This window comes from Castor canadensis, chromosome 10, assembly GCF_047511655.1.
Source record: "Castor canadensis chromosome 10, mCasCan1.hap1v2, whole genome shotgun sequence".
NCBI classification, from domain to species: Eukaryota; Metazoa; Chordata; class Mammalia; order Rodentia; family Castoridae; genus Castor; species Castor canadensis.
The window spans coordinates 80,247,405-80,266,142 of record NC_133395.1 but is presented as its reverse complement, the minus strand read 5'-3'; the positions used below and the strand labels follow the sequence as shown (position 1 = coordinate 80,266,142).

At 41.4% G+C, this 18,738-nt stretch overlaps 1 protein-coding gene across 4 annotated transcripts in view; it reads right to left on the bottom strand.

The window, feature by feature from the left end:
* Window positions 1-18,738, bottom strand: part of Parp4 (poly(ADP-ribose) polymerase family member 4) — a 98,643-nt gene that overhangs the window by 41,702 nt on the left and 38,203 nt on the right. For all 4 annotated transcript variants that reach the window (XR_012436285.1, XM_074043662.1, XM_074043661.1 and 1 more), the window contains 10 exons: window positions 17,184-17,321; window positions 15,023-15,118; window positions 10,770-10,953; window positions 10,064-10,220; window positions 8,843-8,976; window positions 8,050-8,181; window positions 6,686-6,772; window positions 5,014-5,178; window positions 3,961-4,007; window positions 3,657-3,735 (listed from right to left, as the gene is read on the bottom strand). Coding sequence is in view for 3 of the 4 variants with exons in the window: in XM_074043662.1 (XP_073899763.1) it covers window positions 3,657-3,735; window positions 3,961-4,007; window positions 5,014-5,178; window positions 6,686-6,772; window positions 8,050-8,181; window positions 8,843-8,976; window positions 10,064-10,220; window positions 10,770-10,953; window positions 15,023-15,118; window positions 17,184-17,321 (1,219 nt within the window). In the remaining variant the exon portion in view is untranslated. The remainder of the gene's footprint in view (window positions 1-3,656; window positions 3,736-3,960; window positions 4,008-5,013; window positions 5,179-6,685; window positions 6,773-8,049; window positions 8,182-8,842; window positions 8,977-10,063; window positions 10,221-10,769; window positions 10,954-15,022; window positions 15,119-17,183; window positions 17,322-18,738) is intronic.

Genomic DNA, 18,738 nt, shown 5'->3' with positions numbered 1-18,738 from the left:
TTCCACATTACATCAAGAACACTACCACCACCAAATGTTGGTGAGGACATGGGGTAAAAAGGAATCCTCATATACAGCTGGCGGGAATGTAAGCTAGTTCAACCATTATGGAAAACAATATGGAGGCTTCTTAAAAAACTAAAAATAAATCTGTCATACAATCCAGCAATACCACTCCTAGGGATATACCCAAAGGAATGCCACTCAGGTTACTAGAGAGGCACCTGCACAGCCATGTTTATTGCAACACTATTCAAAATAGCCAAGCTATGGAAACAGCCAATATGCCCACTACTGATGAATGGATTAAGAAAATGTGGTACTTATACACAGTGGAATTTTTATTTAGCCACAAAGCATAAAATTTTGTCATTCAAGGTAAATGGATGGAACTGGAGAACATCATCTTAAGTGAAGTTAGCCAGGCTCAGAAGGTCAAAAATCCTATGTTCTCCCTAATATGCACAGTATAGACCCCAAACAGTAATATTATTGGACACAGTCACACACTAAGGGGAGAACATGCACAGGAGGGATAGGGAGAGGGAAGGAAACCAAAAGTGCCATGTTTTTCTTGTTATGTTTTATGTCTTTTATTCTACAAAATTGGAGAACAAGAGGACAGAACAGGTTCTGCACAGGGTGAGGGGGCAGGTAGGAGGTGGGAGGGGGAGTGGCCCAAATAATGTATACACATGTAAGTAAATGCAAAAATGATTAAAAAAAAGTGTAGCACACAGAATAAAGATGCTTCCAGATTATTACTGCCCACTAACTCTTATGCAGGAAGTCAGTGGAGGATGTGCTCTGCCAAACCAAGGGAAGAAAATAGGAAAAACATGATACAGACAGGAGCTGGGGATGTAGGTCAGTGGTACAGCACTTGCCTGGTGAGCATGAGGCCCTGCATTCTACCATAGTGCTGAAAAGAAAAGATAAAAAGCCCCCCAAGGGAGAATAGTAAAGAGAGGCACCAGTGGACAAGCTGGGCTAGAGCAGGAGCCAGGAGGGAGGGGGAGGGTCATGAAAAAAAATAAGTAGACTATCTGAAGCAATCAACAACGCAAAAACGAGTACTGACAGATGTTCTCACCAACGTATTACAGGACAGGAGAAGAAACAGACTAGAGCTGAGTGCTGGTGTCTTATACCTGTAATCCTAGCTACTCAGGATGCAGAGATCAGGAGGACCACAGTTGGAAGCCAGCCCAGCAAAATAGTTCATGAGACCCTATCTGGAAAAAATCCATCACAAAAAAAGGGCTGGTAGAGTGGCTCAAGTGGTAAAGTGCCTGCCTAGCAAGTTTGAGGCCCTGATTTCAAACCCCAGTACCCCCAAATAAATAAATAAACTCAAATACTACCAATTTTTAAAAAAGTAATTTCCTTTATTTATTTTTCTTTCTTTCCTTACTCCCTGCCTCCCTCCCTTCCTTCTTTCCTTCCTTCCAGTGCTGAAAATCAAATCCCGGGCCTCACACATGCTAGGCAATTCCATCAAAATTCCAATGTCATTCTTCACAGAAATAGAAGTCAGTCCTAAAACTCATGTGGAAGCACTAAAGACCCCTAATAGCCAAAGCAATGCTGAGCAAAAAGAGCAATGCTGGAGGTATCTTAATACTTGACTTCAAATTACACTACAGAGCCATAGTAACAAAACTAGAACGTTACCGGCACAAAAACAGACACAAAGACCAAAGGAATAGAAAAGAAGATTTAGAAATAAGCTTGCACAGCCACAGTGATTGGATTTTCTTTGTTTTGGCAGTATTGGGGTTTGAATTTAGGGCCTTGTGCTGGCTAGGCAGACACTCTACCCCCAGCCTAATGTCTGACAAAGGAGCCAAAAACATACATTGGAGAAAAGAAGAGACAGCCTCTTCAACAAATGGTGCTGGGGAAACTGGTTATCTACATGCAAAAGACTAAGACTAGACTCCTATCTCCCACTTTCTGCAAAAGTCAATTTCAAAAGGATCAAACAGGGCTGGGGGTATGGCCCAAGCAATAATGCACAAAGCCCTAAGTTCAAACCATACTACTGCCAAAAAAAAAAAAAAAAACCACAATCGAAAAGATCTAAATGTAAGGTGTGAAACTTTGAAACTATGACAGGAAAACATAGGGAAAAGTCTCAAAGGTATAGGCATAGACAGATGTTTTCTGAATAGGACTCCAATAGCCCAGGAAATAAAAGCAAAAATTGACAAATGGGATTGTATCAAATTAACAAACCCTGTCCAGGGTGGAAGTGTGGTTCAGCTGTAGAGTACCTCCCTAGCAAACCATATTTGTCAAAGTAAAAAAAAAAAAAAAAGCCCCAAAACAAACAGAAGAAAAAAAAAAACACATGAAGAAATGTTCAACATCCTTAGCAATAAAGGAAATGCAAATCAAAACCACATTGAGATTCCACCTCACCCCTGTCAGAATGGCAACCAACAAGAAAACAAACAGCTGGGCACTGGTGGCTCACGCCTATAATCCTAGCTACTCAGGAGGCAGAGATCAGGAGGATCACAGTTCGAAGCCAGCCTAGCAAATAGTTTATGAGACTCTATCTCAAAAAAACCCATCACAAAAAAGGGCTGGTGGAGTGGCTCAAGTTGTAGTTCAAATCCCATAAACGCAAAAAAAAAAAACCCAAAACCAAAAAACGAAAGAAAACTAACAACAAATGTTGGTAAGGATGCAGGGGAAAAAGGAATGTGGGAATGTTATTTAGTACAACCATTATGGAAATCAGTATGGAGGTTCATCAAAAAGCTAAAAATAGAACTATCGTATGAATCTGCCATACCATTATCGGGGACCCCAGTCCCACCAAAACAAACAAAAACAAAAAAACCTAAGAATTGGTTTGAGGGGAGGGGAGTGAGGGGACAATGAAGGAGGGGGTAAATCTAATTAAGATATATTGTAAGCACATATGTAAATATCAGAATGTGACCCCCTGTACAATTATTATATGCCAATAAAGTATTTTTTAAATGATGGGACATTAGGGTAATGGGGGAGTGTTGGGGGAGGGAAATCAGTTGGGGAAGGAAGGGGAAAGGAAAGGGTACACAGATTAAAGTGTATTGCATATACCTATATATGTATATCTATCTACCTATATATCTCTAGCTATCTGTATATGAAGATAGCATAATGCAACATTAAATATTGCTTGCAAAGGGGGAGAGGAGAGAGGAAGGGAGGAGGGTTAAGAAAATATAATAGAGGGGGTGATCTGAAAGCATCTGTAGAACTTTCACAAGGAAACCCCCTTGTACCACTAATAAATCCTGATAACGATTTGAAAAAGGTAATTTCCTTATTTATTTTTGCAGTGCTGGGGAATCAAACCCAGGGTCTCATGCATGCCACACCAAGCCATGCCATGCAATCATTCTACCACCGAGCTATAGCAGACAACTCCAGAAACAAGTTATTCTTTACATTCTGGGGCAGAAGCAGAGAAACAGCTGAAACAGTGGTCCATGGGCTCAGGAAGCCACCTGAGGGAGCAGCAAGGATGACACTACTGCTGCTCGTCAGAAGCAGCTGTGGCCCCACTTCACTTTTAACCATGTGTGTGCATTTTTCTGACACAATAAAATTAATGTGAAAATAAGAACTCTTAAGAAATCAAGCAAAGATTCACTGACCTTTTGTTTCAGTTCATGTGTATCACTGAAAATGAATTCAATCACATATGGCATCTCAATTGATATAGCCAAGGAGAAACTACCAGAAAAGAAGAGAGGGTTGTCTTAGTGTGATGTCTTGTTTCCCCTTGCAGTTTTGTCAAGTAGTTTGTTTTCCTGGATTTTAATCCAGGGCTTCATGCATACTAGGCAACTACCACTGATCTATGCCCCAGCCTTCAAATAATTATAAATGAAAATTTAAACTTAAAGCTGATGTCTGTTGAATAAGTTAATTGACAGGTTTTATATTTTAGATACCAACCTTTGCTTTGCTCCTATTTCTCTTATGCAAATCTTCTCTACTGTATCCTGTTAAGAGAAAAATATATGTGTATAATGTAGTATCCATTAAGCTTCACAATGAGACTGTACCTGAAGGTGACCTCAGAACCACAGGGTGAGAGCTGCCACGAGACACATGGTCTCATTTCCAAGCAGTGAAACACAGAGCTTTTGTTCATGAACTGATAGAAACCTCTAAAATTCAGGAATCACTTCTGACCATTTTGACAGATCTTCAATTCTACATACGTCTCTCTGTGTATATGCAAGTATATATACATACAGTTGGCATATATAAATACAAAGTCTGGAAGGATGTATACCAAAGTGACCCACTTCAGAAGTTATCTCTGGGTGACAGAATTAAAGAATTTTTTTTTTTTTTGAGACAAGGTTTCACTACTTGGCTCAGGCTGGCCTCAAACTCTTGGGCCTCCTGCCTCTGCCTCCAGATGGATGTGATTATGATCCTGCACCACCACCATGCCCAGCTCTGTGTTTTTGAGACAAAGTCTCACTCTATAGCCCAGTCTGGTCTCCAACTCGTGATTATCCTGCCTCAGCTTCCTGAGTGCTGGGATTATAGATGTGCACCACTGTGCTTCGTTTAAAGATGGTTTTACTCTTCCTCTTTTGGCTTATGTGCCTTCTTATGACTATCTAAATTCTCTAAGATGAATATACAGTACAGATGCAAAAAAGTTTTGAGTCACTGAATGGAATAAAAATATTATGCCCTCTAAACACACCCATGTCTTTATTCTTTCCGTTTTATAAACATTACATGCGTCTAACTGTATAAATGATAATGCCATTCTGCCAAAAGTATCTGGCATGTTATGCCAGAGATATCATCTTAGATATTTTTGTTCTCTCTCTCTCTTTCATTCTTTTCAGTGCTGGGGACTAAACTTAGGGTCCTCACACATGCTAGACAAATGCTCTGCCCCTGAGATGAACCCATGGTTCCCCTTCCCTGTGCATAAGTCCCCTCCAGCAATGCTCCTTCAGAGGTTATGCTAAGTGCACCCACCTGAAGGTGTTCATTCAAGGCCTTGTCCTGCTGCCAGGGTGCGACAGTGGTGGGCAGGAAGAAGACAGCCACAGAGCCCTGCATGCTGAGTTCTGTGATGTAGGTGATTTTGATGAGAACCTTAGCCTTAGGAGGCAAGTTTCCAACACTTACGGTGAACACATCCTGAAATAGAAACTTACGACTTAACTTAGAACTCAAAAACATATCTGTGTTATGCTAGTTAATCTCTCATATTATTTAAAGGACTTGGATTACAGTCTGCTAAATTCTTCCCCAGAAGATGGTAATGATAGAACCAAGAAGACAAGGAGACTCATGGGCATTCCTCAGTGATGGGGACAGGGAGATGCCAGCAGGAGGCAGAGAAGAGGAGGGCCCTTGGGAGGGTCACCCGAGGGGACCCACACCAGCGGTCCCAACTGGTGCGCTGTGCCACATGGAGGCCTCCACAGAACCCCTTTCTTGAGGAGCCTATGGCCTCTGTGGCTTCTAGGGCGTCCAGCATGGCCTCCTCCTGGGCCCAAAGCGCTACAGCAGATTCCTCTAAGCCTGGCCTTCACTTACTCTTCTTACTCTATAGAAAACCTATGATATCTTTCTTAGAAAAATATTTAGATTTCATTGAGTGGGGTATTGGTGAGCACCATGGAAGGAGCAAGTGCAGAGTAGCTAGAGCAGAAAAGAAGAAAGGTTAGTTCTTTTGTTTTCTGACACCTACACACACATCCTTTCAACATCTCCAGCTACATCTGTTATTTCAGCTGACCATTTACTATGAAATTTTAGTACACTGAGTTCAGAAAATTAATGATTAAGGTAGGGGTAAGGGCTAAATTATTAGTTTTGACATCAAGGATATCAACTTTTAGGATAGTGATAAATAACGAAGGGGCAATTATTACAGAGTTAACAGTGTCCTCAAAGGAAAGCCCAGGGTTCATTTGAGAGGTGACCACTTAATAACGTGAGGTACAGTTCTGCTTATGGGTGGGACAAAGGCAGATACAAGATGATGTCACTTTCATGATGACATGTTGGGTAGTATACAACATCATAACTTGTCTTGAACCCGTTGGCAAAGGGAGCTGAATTCCAAAGAGTGATAAACCACTGGGAGGTCAGAGAAGGACAAAGGAACTGTATGAATTCCTACAGGCTGAAAGTGGGTCAACTTATCGATTTAGAATAACAAGGCAAGTTAGCACTTTTTTTTTCCCCTCTGTTGTCTACTGGGTCCACTAAAAAGACCACGGCAAGCCAGGCAGACCAAAGAAAGCCCCTCTCAGTAGAACAAGTGCCAGGAGGTGACTGGCTGCTTCTGGGGACAAGTATGTCCCCAACTTCATTGAGTCTTTTCCCCATATGAAACAAAAACCTAAAACTTCCAGGGAAGGGCAGCAAATTCCTTCATTCCCATGCCTGTGGGGACGCAGCAGTACAGTGACAAGAAATCTTCCTTATTGCCCCAGTGACCAGAGAAAGCTTCTCTGCTTCAGAGGACAGAGCAAATACCATCTCCCCCATGGGGAAAGGCACAGAACGCTTTGGGGCCCAGGACCCTGCACTCCTAAAGAGCAGGAAAGGCAGGAAACTGTCATCAAACATGAGCTTCCTGTTTCAAATCCTCTGCTGTGAGCACGCTGACGCCTGGGTGAGCACCGCACCCTACCGGAGCGTCCTGGTCCATCAGGTAAGCGCCGTGGCCTTGGCTGACAGCTTCCCGGTATTCTCGCTGGGCCTCTTCCTTTTCTTTAATCTGGAAATGATTCATTTTTAAGCCATCCATTATAGGAGGAGAAACTTCAGACTTTAATAATTACATCAAATTATAGGCAAAAACCAGAAAACTGAGTCTAATGTAATGAAAACTTACTAATCACCAAATCGTACTTGTCTAATAAGAATTTGAACTACAAAAGGCCAACTACGTTGAGAGCAAAATATTTTAAGAGTCAAAAGTTTGGAACTTTACATTGAACAACAACAATGAAATTATTTTAAATTTAATAAATTGTGGGTTATAACTCCAACTGTGGGCTACTTTTTAGACTAAACAAAGAACGAATCAACTCTTCTTTCCTTTTTCTGTTGGGTTGCTGGGGACAGAGTCCAAGCTTTGCAAACGCTAGGCACTGAGGTATCCCCACAGCTGCTGTTAGCCTGTGGTCTAATTTTTCTTAGAAAGTTACAACAACCTTCACTTCAGCTTTGATAGGGTGCATAGGATTTTGCAAAAATATGTAAGGGTTTCACCAATTTTCAAGTGGGCTTCTCTTAAATTTTTGATACTGAAGTAACTTTTATTTTTGTAGTACTGGATTTTGTTTGAATTCAGGGCCTCGGGCTTGAGTCATTCCCCCAGCCCTTTTTGCCTTTGTTATTTTTCACCTAGGGTCTGGCATTTTTGCTGTGGCCAACCTGGACCACCATCCTGCTATTTATACCTCCCACATAGCTGGTGGTATAGGCACGAGACTACCATGCCCGGCTTATTTATTAATAATATTTTTGGTGGTACCAGGACTTGAACTCAGGGCCTCACTCTTGGTGGACAGGTGCTCTACAACTGGTCTGTTTGTTGAGATGGGGTCTTCCTACTTTTTGCCTGGCTGGCTTTGAACCATCATTCTCCCAATCCCTACCTCCCAAAGAGCTGGGGATTATAGACAGGAACCACCATGCCCAAACTGAAATAAAAATTTTTTTAATTGCTGAAAAAAAGAATCTGCAAGTCCTGGAGGTGTGGCACAGGTAGGAGAGCACCTGCTTAGCAAGCACAAAGCCCAGAGTTCAAATTCCAGTACCAAAAAACCTTGTAAGACGATGATTAAACGCCGATAGGTATGGAAAGATAGCAGTTAATCAGGGAGGGATGCTTCAGTGCAGGCTATTTATGTGTGTTGGTTCCTCAGAGAATATCTTGTTTTTTGACAAAGCTACTCAATCTTCACTCATGGGGGTGAGAAGATGAAGACTGGGTAACGGGGAAGCTGACTGGGACAGCACAACCAGTCTCAGCGCACTCTCCCTTACCTCTCCTACTATGTGCTTCTCATTGATGAACGCCTCGAAACCACACACGGCTGCCTTGTCATCCAGAGGAAAGATAAACTTTGCCTCAATGGGCACATCACTGTGATTTGTGTATGTCTGAAAAACAATGACCTGAAGAAGGAACAAAAATCCGTATACTTGATTAAACCACAGGGAACGTTCACAGAGACAACTAGTGAAAATAAATGTGGCATTTAAAGTCATTGCATCTTCATCATGGCCCTCAAGTTCTCCCCCAGCTTCAGCACTGCTGGGGACAGGGGACTATCCTTGCTTATCTTTGAAGCACTCGCTGAGCAGAGGCAAGGCAGCTCCTCCTACACGTGCTGCAGACCTCCAGAATACAAGTGCCCCTGGTCTCTTGTAAACCCATGGTAAACTGAAAATACCATAAGTGGGAAATGCATCTACTAATGAAGTTTAGATTTTTTTTTTTTTTGGTGGGTTTGGGGTTTGAACTCAGGGCTTGTGCTTACAGAGCAGGCACTCTACCACTTGAGCCACACCTCCAGTCTTAATGAATGGATTTTTAGAAATGATATACAGTTGGCCTCCATGCCTGTGGGTTCCACATCCATGACTTCAACCGTGAGTTGAAAATATTTGGGAAATCATTGCATCTGTATTGGGTGCTTTCCTCCCTTCCTCCATTATTATTCCCTAAACAAACAGTCTAACCTGTCTATTTCATTTAGTTTGGGCAACTGTAATCGAATCCTCCTTTATGATACATGTTCACTTAGTCAGTCTCATAAAACCACAACGAGCATACCTGGGCTACAAAGTCTATGATCCTCCCCTTGATGTGAACATCCTCCAGAGGAACCGAATGCCCAGAGGCATCCTGAAGGCCGACCTTGACATTGCTGGGAGGTTTGGCATCTGGTAACTGGTAATCTGCATGTTCTAAATATAAGCAACAGTATTTAAAATAATCAGTGCTGTATTTTAAATTATCTTGATTTTTAGTTCTTGTCTATCCTTGCATATACTACATGTTAGGAAAAATGAACAAATAGCATTTTGTGATTTCCTTTGAGATGCGATCTTACTAGGCAGCCCAAGCTCACCTTGAACTCATGGCTGACTCTGACTCAGCCTCCCACGTGCTGGGATTGCAGGCATGTACCACCACACCCCACTGGCATTTTTATGACTTTTAATTGCCAATTCTGAAAAGTAAGTAAACCCACCTGAGGAAAATGGGAAGAACGTCCTCAAAGACTCTTTGACCTTTAAATTTTATTTTTAAATATTTATTTATTTTGCAGTGTCGGGACGTTCTACCACTGAGCTACATCCCCAGCCCTTCCTATTCCTTTTAAAACTTGAGGTTAGTAGAGTTGACATTCAAACCCAAGCTTTCTGATTCTAAAGCTGTGTCTTCTGTCTACTGTGCTCACCTGTTAGACTTTTGCATGTTGGCACTTAAAATGGCTCCATGAGTATTATGGCTTGGACTTGGTTTGCCCCTGAGAAGGTTCATGTGTTAGAAGTTTAGTACCCTGTGAGATGATGTTAATGGGTGGCGGGACCTAGTGGGAGGTTGTTACTAGCCCTGGCTTCTCTCTAGCTTACAATCTTTCCTCTTGCATTCATTCCTGCTGTGATGCCATCTACCACAAAGTCCTTACCAGAGCCAATATGAAACAAGTGCCAGGCCCTTGAACCTCCAAAACTGTGAGCAAAACAAACCTCTTTTCTTTACAACATATCTGGCCTCAAATATTTTGTTATAGTAAAAAAAAAATAAAAAGGACCCCAAGGAGAATAAGCTCAACTTAGGCATATTAATGATGTAATATGGAATTTTGAGATCACTTAATTTTTCACAAACATCTCATTTTTTATGTGGACAAAATAGAAGAGAAAATGAAGTATTTATGTGCAAGGTCATAGATATTACTTCATGAATATAAGTCCCACTGGAAACATAATATTTCAGTCCTATAAATACTATCGCATAAAACAGCATCCAAGAAAATTGTCTTACCTTCAACCCTTGAAAAATTGGAAAGCTCAGGTCCATACTCCTCTACCTCAGTGTTAACACATGGATGAAAGTCCTTTATTTGGTCTCCAGGCATGCAAAATTTCACAATATATTTCATTTTAACCTGATTGGTTTTATACACAACAAATTCATCATCCTAGAGCACACAGAAACAAGCAGGTGGTAAAACAACAACAAGCCTTTGCAGGCAGATGTTTCTCAGAGAAGCACAATTTCACCTTTGTTAATTTAGTAAATACTGAATTCAGGCAGTATAAATATAGAGTAATTATTTAAGTGAAAGCATATTTAATAAAAACAGAAGCAAAACCCTAAGGCTGGTCTCCAGACATTCAGGCCCCTCTTTGCCTGTTTTGGATTATCTTCTTGAATTTCGCAGTGCTGGGTATGGAGCGTGGGGCCTCAGCCATGCCAGGCAAGTGCTCCACCATGGAGCTCCATCCCAGCCCCACCTGTCTCTCTCTTTTTTTTTTTTGCGGTACTGGGGCTTGAACTCAGGGCCTACACCTTGAGCCACTCCACCAGCCCCCTTTTGTGTGATGGGTGTTTTCAAGATAGGGTCTCAAGAACTATTTTCCCTGGGCTGGCTTTGAACCAAGATCTTCTGATCTCTGCCTCCTGAGTAGCTAGGATTACAGTGTGAACCACTGTCACCCCACCCACCCATCTTTAAATATAAAAATACCTCAAAGTCTGTGGGAACAGAGACAGTTTGTGAAACTCCATGCACACTGTCGTAGCCTGGTGGTGCTTCCGTTAAGGAAAAGTCCTTCTGGAAGACATTCATACACTTTCCAAGAGCCACATCACAGACGACCAGGAGTCTGGCACCGTCCATCTGTCCTGGGTGTGAGTACTTACTGCTTGTGCTGTGTGAGAGGAAATGAGCCCGTTTAACCTAAGCTAGCGTCGACCTCTCCTTACTGCATAAATAGGAAATAGGGGTTGAGCATTGCTAAGCAGAAACTCTAAATTCAAAATCTGAAATGCTCCAAAATTCAAGAATCTCTGAGCACTGACACATGGCCCAATGGAAAGTTCTACCCTGATATCATGGGATGGGTGACAGTCAAAACGCAGATGCACTAAAAATTTTGTGTGAAATTATCTTCAGGCTGTGTATATCAGGAGTACATGAAACATAAACAAAATTTGGGGATGGATGTATTCCATCCCCAATGTATGTCATTACATATAATGCAAATAACCCCAAATCTGAAAAAAACCCAAAATTCAAAAACACTTCCTGTCTCCAGCACTTTGGTAAGGGATACTCAGCCTGTATTGTCCAAAGACTTTCCTGTTAGACCATTCCAAATTTTGCTGCTACTGAAATAGCTCCAAAGAATCAAGTAAGAACTTCATTAAGAATAGCAGGGTGTGGTGGTACATGCCTGTAATCCCAGCACCCTGGAGGCTGAGGCATGAGGACCATGAGTGAGAGGTCAGGCTGGGCTTCACAGTGAGAACCTGTCTCACAAAAAAGACCTTCATTATATACTTATTTATTCAATTTTTTTTGGCAGTACTTGGATTTGAATTCAGGGCCTTGTACTTGTTAGGCAGGCATTCTACCATTTGAACCGCTCCATTAGCTATTTAAAATTTTTATTTATTTATTTGCAGTGCTGGGGTTTGAACTCAGGGCCTACACCTTTAGCCCCTATTTTTGTGATGGGGCTTTTTGAGCTAGGGTCTCTCAAACTATTTGCCTGGTGCCCAGTTTTAAAAAATTTAATGTAACAAATGTGCATATCACCTTTAGTTGTGCCAGACAGTGCTCAAGCACTTTGTTCTCAGGGATGATAAATTCTATTGTTCCCTAAAATCTTTGTTAGCTACTGAAATACACACATTCTGCTGTAATCAATGCCAGAGAAATGACTAAGAAGGAAACAACCCATATTATTAATTAGGAAAAATTGGATTGAATTCTCTGCATTAAAGCTCACAAAGAAAATTAAATACCAAGTGCGGAAGCAATAGTCAAAGGGAAAGACAGACACTGTATTCTTTTTTCTTTTTTTCTTGTCAGTTCTGGGGTTTCAACTCAGGGTTCTGCGCTTGTTAGGTGGGCACTCTACCACTTAAGCCACATCTTCAGCCCCCCCCCTTTTGGTGATACTGGGGTTTGAACTCAGGGCCTATACCTTGAGCCACTCCCCAGCCCTTTTTTGTGAAGGGTTTTTTCATGAAATAGGGTCTCGTGAACTATTTGCCTGGGCTGGCATGGAAACCATGATCCTCCCAATCTCAGCTTCTGGAGTAGAGAGGATTACAGGTGTGAGCCACTGGTGCCCAACTATCACACCTTTTGAATCCAAGCAGAGAAAAAACTTCAAATGGCAACTAAATAACGGATTGATTTTGCTTCCCTTTCATGGGATTCTACAGCTTTAATAAGGCAAGTCTTGCTGTTATGAGCACAGCTAGGACATGCATTGGGGGGCAACAGTTGCAGGACACACCTCTGCATTTTTTTCCTTTTTTATTAGGATATATTCATTGTACATGGGGGGACTCATTCTGACAATTCCAAATGGCCTTACATTGTACATTGGTTAGATGGCCCCCACCATCTCCCCCAACCTGTGCATTTTTTTAAAAAGATCAAGACAAAACATCAAAGTGTTGTTGGAGGACCCTTCTTTATTCCATCCCTAAAAACTTCTTTTTTTAAAGGAAGCTAAGGATTTATTTATTTTTACTTGTAACACTGGATGAAACCCAGGGCCTTACAGCTAGGCAAAGGCTGTACCACTCAGCCACATCCCCAGCCCTAACACCTGCACTTAAAAAAAGAATCCATTTCTCCATTCCTCTGGAAAGCCTCTCCCATCTGTGGGTGTTTTCCCTACAACTTGCAAATATGTATCAATCTGTCTTATCAGAACCCACTTGACTGTCCCCTCTCCTGGGTCTCTCTTTCCTTCTTCCTTCTCCTCGCATGAGTCCGCTGACCATTCTTCAACCCACTGCAATCCACTCTATTCAGAATTCTCTTTCTGCCCCTCACCCTGGCTCCTTGTTTTGTGTTTTGAAACAGGGTCTTGCTATACAGCTCAGGCTGCCTTGGAACTCAGTATGTAGCACAGGCTGACTTGAACTCTCTATCCTCTTGTCTCAGCCTCCCAAATCCTGGGATTACAGGTGTGCAATAACACATCAGGCTTCTTCTCTTTTTTAAAAAGGGGGAAAAAAACCACACAAAATTTATTGCATGTCTGTGGCATGGAGTATTAGACTTCTCTATTCAGACTTCCTCACTAAAGCTGAGGCAGGATAGATTAGAAAAACAGGACATGGAAATCAGGATCCCAGAATTCAGAAATAATCACTGTATTAATATATAGCTTAACTAAAGCACACAGACATTGTTTTCTTTTCTTTTAGCCTCACACTCCCTCACTAGCGGTAGCACACAATAGAAAAGCATCCCTCTGACCTTGACCAAGTGGTTACTACTGTGCCGTGAGAATGGGGCAAGTGTGTCTCAAAGAAAAACACTTACCTTGAGAGAATTTGGTCAAATGACTCCTTTGATCACAGAAATACAAAAAAACCAGACATATGTCACAACAACCCAGATTTAATAAAACTCATACTTAATGTCTCTGGACCAAGCTGATAATGCCAGAACATTCTAACAACCAGAATGACAGACTATGACAGATGTAACAGGTGACCAGACAAAGAGAGCACTTTTTTTTTTTTTTTTTGGTGGGACTGCGGTCTGAACTCAGGGTTTAGCATTTATAAAGCAGGTGCTCTACCTCTTGAGCTACACCACCAGTCCATTTTGCTCTGGTTATTTGCAGTTGGGGTTTCAAGAACTATTTGCCCAGGCTGGCCTTGAACCTCAATCCTCCTGAGCTCAGCCTCCCAAGTAACTGGGATTACAAGTATGAGCCACCTTCCCCGGCTGGGAGCACTTTTGTAAAGGAATATTTTCCTTTATTTTGTAAAGCTGCTTTACTGTAATATGTAAGTCTTTGGTGTCCAAAGGGTCACTGTGTCTCTTCTACATACCCACTTGACGTACAAAGTGTGCCTTCACTTTCTGTACTCTTGTGGAATACTGCTCTCTTACCTTGCCTTGCTTCTGTGTCTGAAATTCCTTTCCATGCCGCCACTCTTCTAAAAGTCACTGAGGACTTCAATTTCATTAAAATAAATGGAATGCTGAGAAAAATATAACATCTAAAAATTTTCCCTTCATAATATTTGGTATATAAGAATTGTTTTTGTGGTACTGGGATTCGAACTAGCAAGCCTCGTGCTTGCTGGGGAGGTGCGCTACCACTTGAGCCTTTAGCATTGGGTATTTTCAAGTTAGGGTCTCTCGAACTATTTGCTTGGGGCTGGCTTCAAACCTCAACAATCCTCCTGATCTCTGCCTCCTGAGTAGCTAGGATTACAGGTGTGATCCACCGTGCCCAGTAGTACATAGGAATTTATACTATAAGTGTTTAAGGAATAACAAGGAGACAAACTTCACATAGTGACTCCTAGCTTAAGAATGAGAGGAGCATGAGGCCCTGAGTTCAAACCCCAGTACCACTGAAAATGAAAAAAAAAAAGAATGAGAGGAAGTCACAGATGCAGATATGAGGATTGCTGGCCTGGAAAAATGCTGACTGGATAGGCCTACTCCTGTCTGCATCCTATTTTAGCCGCATGTCCTGAGGCAAAAGTCCCTGGTTTCCTCAGTGTTCTATCTGTTACATGTGAAAAAATAGGATTTACCTCTGGAGTGTTCAGAGAGAAAATACACATCAAAGGTCTCAGAAGAAAATGCTTTCAAATCTTAGTTTCTCCAAACATTCACCACAAGACATGCTTCTGCTGAGGGGAATGACCACTTTCAGTCACACAGTACATGCTCAGTGACTCCTGGGATGTGCCTCAGAAGCACCATGCAGTACAGAATGCACTCACCTGAGGGCATCACTGAAATAAATCCCACTGCCCAGATTTCCAATGTCTGTTCTTTGCACGCCATGATCTTCAGCTGCTTTGGGTAGAAGCAACCCTCTGAAAAGAACAGGGCATTGTGATCACTTACTAGAGAAATAATATTTTTATAGGCTTGTAATTTTAGCAGAAACTGGTGCTATTTTAAACAGCATGACAGGCATTTCTTTACAAATTCACATATATGCAGAATCTGTATCCAGATTCAACCAACCATAGACTGAAAATATTCAGAAAATAACCATCTCACTGAACATGTACAGAGTATTAGGTTTTATAAGTCATCTAGAGAGGATTTACAGTGTACTGTGAGGGTTGTGGAGGTGCCATGAAAATGCCACACTGTTTTATGGAAGACCCTGGACATCCAGAGGTCCTGGTATCTGAGAGGGTTCCAGAAGCAATTCTTTGAGGGTATAAGGGATGAATGCTGTAATCTCTAGTCATGGTTCAACAGCTATGGCTGGTTTCTCATCAAGGCTTTTCTTTTTTTTTGTGGTACTGGGGTTTGAACTCAGGACCTACAACTTGAGCCACTCCACCAGCCCTGTTTTGTGTTGGGTTTTTGTGAGATAGGATCTCTCAAACTCTTTGCCCCAGCTGGCTTCGAACCGAGATCCTCCTGATCTCTACCTCCTGAGTAGTTAGGATTACAGGCGTGAGCCACCCGTGCCTGGCCTCATCATCTTCAGCAGCACAGGGCTGCTAGTCACAGTTCCTTCCCCTTCCAGCCGAGGCCCCAGAGCAAACCCAATACCAAAGGCATCTCTGACTTGTTCAAGATTTGAGTATTTAGAGAACTCTGAGGTCAAAGTGAAATGGTTATGCCTATGAAGTCAGGTCAAGGGAGACGCCTAGAAAAGCCATTTCTACATTTCTACTCAAAGATCTCTCTCTCTCTCTCTCTCTCTCTGTCTCTTTCCCTTTCTCTCTCTCTCCTGCTCTCTCTTTCTCTCCCTCTCTCTCTTTCTGTCCCTCTCTCCTCCTCTCCTTCTCTCTTTAGTGATGGGACAGAACCGAGTTTCCCACATGCTAGGTGAGCACTCTACCACCATATTAACCTCAGCCCTCATTTAGCATTTTTATGGTTTTATTTTAAATGTTTTAAATCTTAACTCTATAAGGAGATGAAGTATAAGAAATGAGGTAAGGTCTAACTTTGTACTTTTCCTGGTGGTTCCCATCATCCCTATAGATGGTATTGAAGTGCTACCTTTCTTCCACAGACATAAAAGCTATTTTTATCATGTCCTCAGACTTCTGTTTTTCAGTTTATTTATGAGATTTCTTCTGAATCTTGAGTTTTTTTCTATTGGTTCATCTTCTTATCACTCACTTAAACATCACCTTACTGTTTCAGTTAATAAAGCTCAATAATATGCTTTAATAGTCTGATTCTCTTTCATTACTCTTCTTTTTCTGATTTATCCAGATGACATCAAAAAATTTTAAACATGTATAGAGTCTGCTTTTTACTTATTGATTTTTTTATGCTGTGCCTTGTTCTTGCTAGGCAAGTGCTCTAACACTGAGCTACATTCTTAGCCCATAAGTTTCTTTTTCTTCTCTTCTCCTCCTTTTCTTCCTCCTCCTTCTTACTCTTCTTTGCTTATTTACTTATTTATATTTTAACTGTGCATCTTCTTATGTACTAAATTAAAGGCTCTAAAAGTACTCATAACTCCCCTTGCCCCTGTAACTTAAGTTCTAGCGCTAGTGTTAAGTGTCTATTCAAAGCAAACAGAAAATTATGAGTTCTGCTTTGGGTAAACAGCACACTATCTCTGAACTCCAATTTCTAGACCCTCTCTTTAAGTGTTGTGCTATCCAAGATTAGCTACGCATGGAAGAGTCCTGAAATGTAGAGCCACTTTTCTTCATAGGACATGGTTTTCAAGGAACGATTCATATCTTTGTAACACACTTCAAAATAAATACATAATTTCATCAACATAATTATCAAGTATATAATTTTCTTTAGAATGCAATCAGTTGGCAGCTTGTAACTGAAAAGATCGATGTATTTTGTTTATTTAGTTTGGTGTGGGGATTCTAGGAAAGAAAGCAAAACACTTGACATCTATGAGCCTGAAAATTCTGAGAAACAAAGGTGGCACACCCTTACCGGGACAAAATTCCAACAATGTTGTGTACGGGAGATCCATGCAACAAGGGCCTCACGTTGCCAAGTCTGCTCAGAAACTCGGTGGCTTCATTCATTCTGCCAACTCTAAATATCTGCAGGATATCTCCTGGACTTTTACTGGAAGGAGAGTCGTGAGGTTACATGATTGAAAGTGACACCAAAAATCATTATTCACAGAAGAAATCCCATCCACTTCAACCATCCATTATCAGGGAAGTGATTTCATGAATCACAATATAATATATCTTGCAAATATTATGTAGCCATTAAAAAAGTCACATTCTTAGAAAATGATAGGTATGTGACATAAAATTTATAGTAAAATATATGTTTTTCTCTGAAATAGAAAGGTTTGTTGAGCCACTACAGATGCTAGCTAGAAAAAAGAAAGGGCTGGGTTCTGGATCAAGTTCTCACAACTCCTCGCACAGGGCTTGGTAGCTGGAAAAAATGTCCCTACAGTAAAATATAAAATTTTTAAAAATCACAAATCTTTTATACAGTATGCCTCCAAATTTTGTCAACGATATGATATGGAGAAAATATAGTTTCATTCACATGCATATGAATTAATGAGTGAACCTATTCAATGCTTTCATATCACAAACTCATTCAATGGTTTTATATACATGATATATGATGCATAATTCTTATAACAAAAATGTACACATATGAAAACAGATTTGAATGGGTTCATTCATTCATGCATTCATTCAACAAACATAATCTGTGCTGAATATTCTTCTAGACATTGGAAATAAGATAACATGGTTTCTGGCTTCATGGAGCTTATATTCGAATGAGAGAGACAAAAATTAAGAAGTCATCAAATACTCTCTGCTACTAAGGAAACCAACTAGGTTCAGAGCAGGGGGGTTCAGAAAGTCCCCATGTTTTTCAGATCATGGCATGATATGATGTGCATTTTAAGATGCAACTGGAGGCTGGGTACTGGTGGCTCACGCCTGTAATCCTAGCTACTCAGGAGGCAGAGATCAGGAGGATCGGAAAAAAAAAATCCAACTGGCTGTTATAGGACAATGAGTGTATGGTAGTGAAAAAGAACATCAGGATCACTGGAAAAGAACAGCAGCAGGGTGGACAGGACAATGTGATCGAGACCACAGATGGCGACAGTAGATGAACAGAGGCTGATGGATGGCAGAATGAACAGAATACAGTGATGTGGGGATGGGGAAAGGAAGAAACCACAATGGCTTTGAGTGGGTGACTAAGATGGGGAGCCATGGGAGGACTGGGAGCACTGCTGGGGACAGTGCTGTGGACTGAGAAAGGGCCACAAGAGCCTACTCACATGTCTTCCCAACCCCACAGTCTGTGGCATCCCACTGGCACCTTGACTTTGACCACGGAGGGAGTATTTACACCACAGCAATTAACCACGCTATCGATCAGGCCATTTACTTCAGAGAGCTGGCTTATCACACACCCCAAGGTGAGAAGGAGAAAGAGTAATTCAATCTAGAATATGCTCTAGGTTATTTTATCTCAGATTATCTCTGGATCCTAAGAG